Here is a 12,410-nt window from a genome sequence, read left to right on the forward strand (position 1 = left end):
ATGCCAAAATAATGTAGTTCGGGTTATTTAGGTTTTTGTTGTCTAATGCCTAACCAAAACCCCACCATAATAGCAATTGGTTTGGATTCAAGTAACCAGTTTGTTCAAGTTAAGTTAATCGGGTACATGTGAAATCAGATCGGGTTAACCGAGTACAGGTAAAATCGACAAGCCTACTCTGGAATTAATTTATTCACCGTGTAACCCATGGATCTAAACGAGTTAAATAGGTTAGCGGGTGAAAACAAGATTTAAAGAATGGGTTGCAACAAATGAGTTAAATAAGTTGACAGGTGGATCTTACAAATTATACTTTTATTATTTTATTATTCTAATTTTAAACAGATTGATCAGTCACTAGTTAATGAAACAGTTAAACAAGTCAACCCGTCTAACTAAACATTTTAAACAAGTCAAGCCAAACACGGCCTGCATACTGGTTTAATAATGACAATTGACAACTTGAAACCTAATTATTCTCAGTCCATGCCAGCAGAAACACTTGGATGAGAAGTATACGAAAGGGTATGGAAGGTCTGGCATGCAGTTTAAACATGAGACAGTTTTGACAGCTCAAATATGAAGGTGCATGCATGCATGCATGCATATGTGCAGCAATAATTGTTCAAATAGAAAAACATTCAATTATGCATTTATTAAACAGAATATTTCAATGTCATAAAGAAAGGACTGTTTTTGCTGCAAATTATTATGAAAAATATACCAAACCCGCAACCTTTTCTTTTACCAGGTGAAGGCGATAAAGACAGGGTTTAAAAATTGCTATAAATGCATCTCTCAAATATGCAAATATAGTATTCAAGTATACTAAAAATTTTGCCATTTATATTTCAAAAAGACGTCTAAAATGCAAATTCTTGCAAACTAAAGTGTGCTAATAACTTTCACATAAATGACTAATCTACCCTTAATACCTCAATTTGTTTGCTTATTAAATAGTCAATCTGGGTCTAAACGATTAACAGTTTTTACAAAAGTGTGTTTTAATGTATATAAACTCGTACCTAAATCACTAAATTAAAAGTTTAGGATTATTAAGGTAACTAAACTTCACATACTCATATTTAACGATTTCATCTTTTATAAATAAAAGTCCACAGAAAAGTTGTTACCGGACAACCTGAACCCAATGCGTGCGCAATCAATGAAATAAACAAGAAGCAAAAAAAATAAAATGTACAAGAAAAAAAAAAGAGCATGAACCCAGAAATTGTAAAGTCAACATGTTACAAACATAGGTTTGGATTTAAATTTACATTACCTCAAATAACGAATACAACAAAGCTCTATTTATTGTCAACACACTATATAACATTAAACATTTATGATAACTTTAATACGCTGCAACATTTAAAGATGGTAAAAATAGAATTACATGTTTTTAATGTATACAGCGTAAGAAATAAGTGAACTTAAGTGCTTGACCGATCAATTAATCATCTTTAACAACTTTAACGGGCCTAACTTCAAAACCACCATTTTCTTGTTTTTCAAGTGTATACGGCATGTGGGTCCCGAGAATTTTATCCCAAACAACAAAAAACGGTTGCGAGTAGTTATATTTGGTACCATAAAGTTGATGGTGTACGTCATGATACGCAGAATTGTTTTTAAAAAAGACATGAAAAAGGTTCCCAGGAAGCCATAATCCACAATGATCATCAACGGTTTTAATTGTAGCAAATGAGAAAAAGAAAATAGAGGCACGAGGGGACATGCCTGAAAGAAGAAACGCAAGGGCCCCACCGATTGTATCCAACAGAAGACCTTCTATTGGATGGTTGTAAAGAGCTCCAAACGCGTATGGAACAATGAGGCGGTGATGTTGAGAGTGAATATGTCGGTAAAGAAACTTGTTTTGATGCATGTATCGGTGCATGAAGTACTGCCACGTGTCTAGAACCACCATTGCTGTGAAGAATTGACGACCCAGATCGAATAAAGAATGGGTTCCATTGGAGGTGGGATTTTCATCACTTCCTGTAACCTGAATCACAAAAATAATGATAATAAGGGTGAAAGTATATTGCTAGTTATTAGCAAGCATGTAAGTGAACCGATGGAACATGAACAATTAAACAAATGGTTCAAGAATGTAAACAAACGAACATAACGATGGAAAAGCATGACTCAGCTAAACCAATTAAATTTCATTGTGAACAAAAATGTGTTGCGGCTTGAAAAGTTGTTGAAACTAGACTAAACTGTAATAAGCCTCAAAAACTATGTGAATATATTAACGAACAAACTTAAAGGAAAGTGAACTAATGAACATAAATTAAGGTTAACGAATGAATTTTATTGAACAAACGTTCACGATCATAAAATGTCACGTTCGTTTGCATTCACTTATGCTCGTTCGTTTACGTTCATTTATATATTCATTTAGTAAACTGACACATGGCAACAGTAGGAGAGAATCTTATATCGTAAGTTTTTGTTTATGGATTTGGATTAAAGAGTTAGGAATGACTGATGAGAATTTAAAGTAATTTAAGGGTATTTAAATTTGTTCGTTTATGTTCGTGAACAATTCGTTAGGAAGAACACGAGCACATTCATTTTCTTAGTGGGGCGAACATGAACAATAAAATCCATTCATTTAAGTGTTCATGCTCGTTCTTTTGTTCGGATAAAGTCAAACGAATGAACACAAAATACGGAACAACAATACAGAGAGCAATAAACTTCTTCATTGAAAATCAACTTGAGAAATTTGTGTTTTATCTTTAGCTATATATACTGCAGTTTGTTGGTAATACTTTCAACAAACAAAAATTCAAGCATATGCTGGTTCTAAAAATCTTCTTGTTTGTTTAATGTGGCTTTGTAAAAACTTGTAGGCATCATATCTTGAAATTAAACACCTAATAACAGAATCAAGAGACTAAAAGTGATGTGTTATTAAAAAAATACATCTATCATAACCGGAAGCATATTCAGCCATAGTATAACATGTATGATTATCATAATGCCCCATTCCTACCAATTAAATCTTAGCCGATCAATCATTAAATTTTTTCACTATCAAAGGTCATAAATGCCCTAATTCTACATCAATAATCATACTGTTACACTAAACTAGGTAAATAGTACCAGAACAAGTAATACTATGAACAATTAATAAGATAAGCATACAGTTCGTTTATGTCCATAAATCATTCATTTAGATATTAGCAAATGAACATAAATGAACACGAGCATGTTAATTTTCTTAATGAACGAATATGAACAAGAAAATCTGTTCATTTAAGTGTTTGTGTGTGTGTGTGTGTTTGTTTGTTCAGATAAGCACGAACAAAAGAGCCATAAATGTCTTCAGTGAAAATCAACTTGTGAAATTTGTATTTTATTTTAAGCTACATGCAATGTAGTTTATTAGTAATAGTAATGCTTACATCTATCAAAATTTCAGGCATATATTAGCTCTAAAAATAAATTGTCTTTGCGTAACTTGCCTTTGTAAACAGTTAAATGACTCATATCTTATAATTAAGCATTTAAACTCATAAATGTCTTCAGTGAAAATCAACTTGTGAAATTTGTATTTTATTTTAAGCTACATGCAATGTAGTTTATTAGTAATAGTAATGCTTACATCTATCAAAATTTCAGGCATATATTAGCTCTAAAAATAAATTGTCTTTGCGTAACTTGCCTTTGTAAACAGTTAAATGACTCATATCTTATAATTAAGCATTTAAACTCATAATTATAGATTTATAAGAGGCTAAAAGTGGTTTGTTAACATAAACATCTATCATAACAAGCATATTCAGCTAAAATCCATTCCTACAAATTAAAATCATACCTAATCTAATCATTACATTTTTACACCAACAAAGGTCATAAAATGTCTAATTCCACATCAATAATCATACTGTTTCACCAAATTAAGTAAACAATACCAAAACAAGTAAGACTGTGATCATACTGTTGCACCAAATTAAACCACAATTATAGATTATTTTTTCTTCAGCAAAGGTCATAAAATGCGCTAATTCCACATCAATAGTCACACTGTTTCACCAAATTAAGCAGCAATAGCAAAAAAGGTAACACTACAAACAACTAACAATACTACTAATAGCAACAAACGTACAGTGAACAGGATGATTGCGACGACCGCTTGAATCGCCTGCTGAAGAAGAACACCTTTCACAACCGTCTTCTTCGACACCAGATTCTTTGTGTCCTCCTCCTTCTTCGAATGCAACCGATACTTCTCGTTCGATCCAAACAACACGTAGAATCCAGAATACACCCAGTACACCACTAACGGAGCCACCGTCCCCAAAAACGCATCCGATACATTAAACTCCATAACCTTCAGTCTCCTAATAACCGATTCTTCCAATAACAACTAATCACACGCGCACGAATTACGGCTGTGTAACGGAACCCTAACCTGAAATTAAACGTAAATACATGAAATCGGAGATTCTGGATGACGGAATTGAAACCGTTTAAATAGCGGTAAATCAGTAAAAAGTGAAAACACACACACGGTACGGATGTGTAACGAAACCTTAACCTGAAATTACACATGAATATGTGAAATCTGAGCTTGAGATTACTCGAATAATTACCAGAAATCACTAAACACACACTCGCACGCGCAGTACGACCGTGTAATGAAAAACACACACTCGCACGCGCAGTACGACCATGTAATGAAACCCTAAGCTGAAACTAAACCTAATTATACAAAATCTGAGATTCCGTGACGGAATTAGCATGTTCGTCTTCTAATAATAACCGTAAACCAGTACAAGTAATAAAAACACGCATACAGAGTCTTGTTATATAACGAAACACTAACCTGAAATTAGACGTGAATATATGAAATCTGAGATTCCGGATGACGGAATTAGCACGTTCATCTCCTAATAATAGCCGTAAATCAGTGAAAATTAATAAACATGAACAAGCACACAGTGCGGATGCATAACGAAACCCTAACCTAATATTAAACGTGAATATGCGAAAAAAGAATGTCTCAATTTCTAATAATAGCCGGAAATCAGTAAAAAGTAATAAACACAAAGTACGGAGGTGTAACGAAACCCTAACCTGATATTAAACGTAATTATATGAAATCTGAGGTTCCGATGACGGAATTAGAACATTCATCTTCTAATAATAACCGTAAATCAGTGAAAAGTAATAAACACAGAGTCCTGTTATATAACGAAACCCTAACCTGAAATTAGGCGTAATAAGTGAAATCGGAGGCTGCGATGACGGAATAAGAGCGCAATTAGGTGTTAACGATGACGAATTGAAGAAGAATTGATCGTTGAAAACGACGATGAGTTTAACAGCTAAGGAAGAACGAGAACAATGTGTGTGGGGGAGTAATATAATGCGGGAGGGTGTTTATGGGTTACGGTGGTCAATGGTAACGTGGAGTTGTGTTATTGGTTTGTTAAGAGTCTGTGTTGGCGTCGGCCATGATTGACCACATGATAACGACATAACGTGATGTAGAGGGAGTTTGATAAATATCTTGGATGATTGATTATTAAGATATTTAATATTAAAAAAATTGGTACCCAGTTTTTAAAAAAAAGTTATTATACATACCCCGGAATTTGGGTAGTTTATTCCTTTCCAATGTGGTGCAGTGATAGGGAATTTTGGTTTCTTAATAGAGATCCAAGTTCAATTCTCATTTACGACACTTTGAAGGGACATGAGGGGCTCAATGAAGGAAGACAGGACAGGGATCTTTGTGATCTCCAGTTCGATCATGAGGGCATCCGGGTTTTACCACCAGTGGGCCTTTGGGCGGGTGGGTTTTCCCCGGAACTGGAGATAACTTGGAGGCGCTTAAGGGCTCCGTACGGCTGGGTTAAGCTAGCCGGCGTTGACCTTTAGCCATTGGATCACCCCATACGAAGTACCAAGACATTTTATGTTTGTTGGCCGTTCAAAAAAAAAATACATACCCCGGACGGCATAGCAAGATACTAACCACTAAATTTTGTGAGTGGTGATTTTATAGTTTAAATAGTGGTTTAGGGTGTTGTGAATAGATAAGAGAGAAAATACAGGGATTTTTTTGTATATTTGAAAATTTACTGCTCACCTTCTATAATTTTTTAATGTTTGTTGAAAGTGGTTGTGAGAGAGAGAGAGAGGGAGGGAAAAATGTAATGATAGAGATATATAAAAGTATTATTTAATTGAAAAAATGGAGAAAATGTTGTGTTTTTAGTGTAACAGATATTTATGTTCCCGTATTGCGGCAGAACGGGTTAAATGCATCACATGTTCAAAAAGTACCGTGCAATGCGGCATTAGGCATTGGAAAGTCGATCGGAATCAGTTCGATTTGGAATACTAAAAGTATTGTGGCAAAATTTCAGTACCAAAGTCGATGGACCAAAAAGTAAAGCTTTAAGTTGTAATGATAAAAGTTATATTATTAAAGTTGAGAGATCAAAAAGTATATTATATGAAACTTTTGTGACATAACTCTAATAAACCAAAATTTGTAATTAAAGTAGAGGGGCCAGAAACCATATCTATTAAACTTACATGGTAAAAGTTTAGTGAACTAAAATTGATTAATTAAAGTAGAGGGTCAAAAAATATATTCATTAAACTTGTGTGACAAAAATAAACTAAAGTTGAAAAATCTTAATGCATGCATGTAAAGACTTGTACCATATGCAAAAGATCTGATACATTTGGTGAATATTAATGCATGTGAGAGGAAAATATTTTGGTTTTTAATATATATATATATATATATAGGGTAAGGTTAAAATAAAAACCCACTTGAGCTGTGAAAACCCTATGTAACATCGTTTTTTTTTGTTACATGTAATATATGTTGTAACATTTAATACAAAATATCGAAACATCAAAAAAAAATGTTTTGCTATTTTTTAACATTTTTTTACTAATTTTTATATATATTTTCAGGAGAGAGAAAAAGTTATATTTATATTTACATTTTTATTCACTTTAATTGTGGACCACAAGATTTAAACATTAATTAAAAACACGTGATTGAGAATGGGTTTCTAGAGTTTTCACAACTCAAGTGGGTTTTCATTTTATACTTTGCCTATATATATACACACCCGATATAGGAAAAGTATAGTTTGAAAACCCTCTTAAGTTGAGAAAACCAATGAAAACCCTATGTAACATCTTTTTTTTTTTTGTTACATGTAATATATGTTGTCACATTTAATACAAAACATCGAAAGCATAAAAAAAAATGTTTTGCTATTTTTTTTACATTTTTTAGTAATTTTTATATATGTTTTCAGGAGAGAGAAAATGTAAATAAACTTTTACATTTTTTATTAACTTTAATTGTGGACCACAAGATTTAATCTTTAAATAAAAACATGTGGTTGAGAATGAGTTTCTAGAGTTTTCACAACTCAAGTGAGTTTTTATTCAAACCTAACCCTATATATATATATATATATATAGGGGTAGGATCTAGAGAGAACTCCTCTTAAAGAGAGAACTAATGAAAATTATTTTTAACTTTTTTTAAAAAAATATTTTACGATTTTTTTTTCTTTCCTCCTAATAAGATGATATTGTTCCTAAAAAACCCGTCAATGTAATGCATATGCGCACTAATGTGTATTACATATATACAATAGTGTTTTATTGCATATAATACAACACACTTGCATTATACAATACACATTATTGAATATATGCAAATACAACACTAATAATTGTATTCAAAACACATTATCGCATATACGTAATAGAACACTAATGCACATATGCACTATATTGATTTTTTTGTATTTTTGGATATAAATATAACACTATTGCACTAATACAATATAAAAAATTACATATATGTTATTCAACACTATTGCACATATCAAAATACACACTAGTGCACATATGCAATAAAAAAAGTCGATGTGTTGCATATGTGCACTACAACGAGTTTTTTTTATTATTTTTATTTTTTTCGAGTGAATGGTAACAAAATATAAGAATAATGTCAAAAACAAAAATTTAAAAATATTTTTTTTAATTAAATTAAAAATATTTCTTTATTAGTTCTCTCTTAAAGAAGGAGTTCTCTCTTGATTCTCTCCATATATATGTATATATATATAATTTAAATTTTAGAAATGATGGAGTGGATAAGAATGCTCTAAGAGCATTCTCATCCAACCCCTCATATTATGTAAGGGGTGTTTTTATAATTTAGAAAGTGATTTAGGGTGTTGTGAGTGAAGAGTTTTTATATTTTAGAAAAAGTAGTGATTTTTCTGTATATTTGAAAAGTTACTGTTCATCCCCTATAATTTTTTAATATATTTTGAAAGTGGTTGTGAGTGAAGGAAAGAGAAAATGTAATAATAAAAGGTATAAAAAGTATTATTTAATTGAAATAGAGAGAGAAAATAAAGTGAGTTTTAGTGTAATTTTTAGTTTGAAGATAGGGGATGGGATGAGAATGCTCTAACATATATAAACCACACATAGAATACATTCATATAAAACACCAAATAAAATAACAATTACATCTTACTAATACTTAAAAATTGAAGATGTATATATGTTTTATTTAAGTAACTTTAAAATATTAATATTGATAAAAAAAATCAAGAGGAAAGTATCTGATTAAAGCTGAGTGGCTTTAAAGATAAAAAGAGGTTTAAACAACTTTTTAATGGAAGGTTTGAAAAACTTTGTTACTATTAAAATTATGTAAAGTTAATTGGATACTAGGTCGATAAGTATCTATCTTAAATTTTAAACTTTAAAATTACTAAAGGTTATATGCTAAATTGTTAACTATTTTTACATGTATAGAAGAGATACATTCAATCTACATTGTTATGTAACTTATGTATTATCTCAATCCGGGCAATGCAAAAGAATATTTGGAAAACCATACCTTTAAAAGTTTTATATGATACCTATTTAACGAACCAATAATTAAAATGTGATTGGTGTTTTTAATAGTATTACTTTACACATCAATCAATTCTAAATAAGTGAGGATGTCTGGCAATAATTCTTGTGTCTACTTATAACTTTTCTTTTTATTGATTGTATAATTAGATTCCAATTAAAGTGATTTTTTTTGTAATTGCTGAGTTTCCCTTAAGTCTCTATATCATAATTACACACCTAAATTAAGTATAGTCTATATATTAAAACCTGGCCAATAAAAGCTTCAATACTGTACATTTAACTTTCTTCATAATCCATGTATTGTTTGACAATAACAATAAATAATTAAATGGCTTAATTAAACAAAAAAGTTCAAAACTGTGTTCCTGATATATTGAGGCAATATGAGCAAAAAAGCTTACACTCCAACTTCGTTTCCTGGATCTCTCTTTAAAAAATTGAGCCGCGCTTGTTTGGTTTTTTTAACCGCAACTACAAAAAGAAATGATGTGTCAAAACAAATAAACTTTACACGTTGAAATCGGGTCGGGCCAATTTGGCACGCAAACCCTTTAAACATTAAAGGGATGCATAGGTGCAATAGCAACATAATTACAACCATACACAGTAAATCCCGCCCATAGCGAATGATTGAATGAACAAGAGCAAAACTTTTTATTCATTTAGTTAAACGGGAAAACATGAACACCTGTCACGTCCGTTTATTTATGTTCGTGAACATTCATTTATGTTCGTTAGTCTACAATCTACATTCATTTAAGCGTGTTCATTTATGAATTAAACTAAATTGTCAATCCCATTACAATCTAGTTTAGTTTTATTAAATTAAAATATCACCCATTACAACTATTCATGCTTACTTTTAATTAGTGTTCGCCCAGCTATATTCGTTCATCTATGTTCAGTTATTTTCATTCGTACATGTTCGTTTGTATTCATGAATCGTTAGTTTGCACTATTAAAGAGCAAACATGAACACGTTTATTTTCTTAACCAACCAACACGAACAAGAAGATCCCGTGTATTTAACTGTTCGTGTTCGATTGTTTGTTCAGCTAAAGTTAAACGAAAGAGCACGAAAATGCCCTGTTTGGCTGTTCGTGTTTGGTTCTTTTACAGGCCTATTCGAACATACAACTTTAGACCAGTTTGATCCATTCCACTCTTAACTATTCTTTTTTACTTTGCCTGTTTTACCCTTTAGAGATCAAACATGATTGTTTATTAGTAAATGGGTTGGAATTACCTTTATCTTTGCTTTGCTTATTAGATTCTACTACAGTAGATTTCCATTCCTCGTATTTGTGGTTTTCCTCACGCTTACGTTTCTTGTAGGCTGAAAGCTGCAATACATAACAAAATGTATATATATAAGGGACATACTCAATATACATATAATACAGAAACAATAAATAATATAAATAAAAGTTATACATCTTCGCCTTCATCAGATGAATAGCCACCATCCTCAGCTTGCCTTTTCTCAGGTAAAGCATCTAACAAGTCTACAACATAATAAAGAATAATATACAAATTTTTTAAGTTATTTGCATTCTATTATAAAAGTAATAACAAGTGAAAATATTATTACTTTGTTGAAAGTAAATGACGCAATACCTCGGTTAACTTTGACAGATTTTGGATCTTTCTTTTCCTTTGACACGCCAAAAACATCATGACAAAGGTCCTTCATGGAGGTAGATACCTGCACATTGATTCATAAATCAAGATTCTATAATTTACACAATTATAGACTAAAGTTTTGTGACACTAGAACTGATTCTTACACTTGAAAACTCATCTTCAGATGTGCCAGAAAGTTCAATTAACTTACTCTTGTCAACCTTGAGCTGTATAATGAGCCAAATTAATGTCAGAAATACAATTATGTTTCTAAATAATTACAACTTCTACATGCTAAAAAAAAAGTTTGATATACCTTATGCTTTTTGGCACACAAGTAAAACCCTGTGGCAGTGAATACAGGCCGTGAGAAGTCTGCACTAGCCCGACGTGAAAGAGGTAATGATGCAATAAACCGCTCTCTGTAACTGTAATTAAATCAAATTTAGCTACCAATTAACCAGTAAAGAAACTATAAAACTATAATTGATATGTTGATGAAATAAAGAGGGAAAATAACTTACAGTGATAGTCCTTTCTGAACAAGAGGGATAAGCCTAACACATCCAAATTGAATAGCTAATTCCCTAATGTCAAGCTTATTCCTGCAATTCATCAAGTGACAGTTCAAATTTCAATGTGTAATTGGATCATAAGTGCAGTGATGATATAGAAAACAAAGAAACAATAACATACTTGATACCGATTCCATTCTGCATCACGTTGAAGGATCTGATGTACGCCTTGTCGGACATTCCACTTAACATGATTGCAGCTTGGCGATCAAATAGCACTTGCATCCTGCAGTTATTAGGGATAGATAATCACTTTTATCATCGCGCATACATTTTCATAGTGCTGTAAATGGACCAAACATAAACCGAACAATTAGTAAACTGTTCAGCAGGAAGTCCGTTTATGTTTGTTCGTTTAATACATGAACAACCATTAAATGAACGAACACGAACAGAGACCATGTTCATTCCATTGTGTTCGTGAGCGTTCGATAATGTGTCCATTTACATTCGTTTACGTACATTTATGTTCGTTAATGTTTTGTTTGTTTGTTCATTTGTTTATGTTTATTAAAGTATTTACTACTTTTTAATATTAAAGTATTTAATACTTTTTAATAACTTTAATAAACTTATCATATAGATTTCCAAAATTATTAACTACAAAACAAAAATATATACGAGTATTATGCGATTAATCGATATGTAAAATTCAGATACAAATATGAATATTAAGAAACACGAACTTTGTTTGTGTTCATGAACTGTTCACAAACGAGTTCATTTCCTTAATGACGGAACACGAACAAGAAATCTCATTCGGTTAGGTGTTAGTGAACCGTTCACTTTTCCGATAAAAGCTTGAACAAGGCGTTGTTCATTCACAAACACAATTGAACTAACATAGTAGATGCCCGTGTTCATTCATTCATTTAGTTAATCTAACAAAACTCCTTACTCATATTCGTTCAACGAACAAACATAAACAAACTCCCTACCAAACAGTTCTCAAAGCCTTCGGTTCATTTACAGAGTGTTAATTATCAATCGAAGAAACAATAATCAGCAACTATTTAACTAGCACGTACATATTAGCAGCAATCTCTAAGCAGATGATCGATTTACAAATCTCTCCCTGTAATTAGGTCAAACAAATCAATCAACAGTAAGCAACGGAACTGTAATAACTAATAAACTAATAATAATACTTACAATTCCGGCGCTGGATGAATCGAATTGAAGATCCGAAACGCGACGGAGCTCCGCGGCTTTACGGACGACTTGTTTCGGATCCGAAAGACCTAATTTCCTTGCGTACTCAGACAGATCCAT

General features: G+C 31.8%; 2 protein-coding genes across 2 annotated transcripts; both read right to left on the reverse strand.

Moving 5' to 3' along the window:
* Positions 1-1,238: 1,238 nt before the first annotated feature.
* LOC143592646 (sphinganine C4-monooxygenase 1-like) lies at positions 1,239-4,372 on the reverse strand. The gene is made up of 2 exons (XM_077072518.1): positions 4,124-4,372; positions 1,239-2,008 (listed from the first exon to the last, which is right to left on the reverse strand). The coding sequence occupies exons 1-2, from the start codon at positions 4,343-4,345 to the stop codon at positions 1,454-1,456; spliced, it is 777 nt and encodes a 258-aa protein (XP_076928633.1). The 5' UTR covers positions 4,346-4,372; the 3' UTR covers positions 1,239-1,453.
* Positions 4,373-9,289: 4,917 nt separating this feature from the next.
* On the reverse strand, positions 9,290-12,410 carry LOC143592647 (origin of replication complex subunit 6-like). The gene is made up of 10 exons (XM_077072519.1): positions 12,291-12,410; positions 12,167-12,213; positions 11,260-11,364; positions 11,088-11,168; positions 10,880-10,991; positions 10,728-10,790; positions 10,558-10,645; positions 10,375-10,445; positions 10,187-10,283; positions 9,290-9,411 (listed from the first exon to the last, which is right to left on the reverse strand). Exons 1-10 carry the CDS (start codon positions 12,408-12,410, stop codon positions 9,338-9,340), a joined length of 858 nt encoding a protein of 285 aa, XP_076928634.1. The 3' UTR covers positions 9,290-9,337.

The sequence above is a fragment of the Bidens hawaiensis genome, unplaced genomic scaffold (assembly GCF_021521415.1).
Source record: "Bidens hawaiensis isolate Kalapana, Puna unplaced genomic scaffold, B.hawaiensis_p1.1 tig00041133_1, whole genome shotgun sequence".
Classification (NCBI taxonomy): Eukaryota; Viridiplantae; Streptophyta; class Magnoliopsida; order Asterales; family Asteraceae; genus Bidens; species Bidens hawaiensis.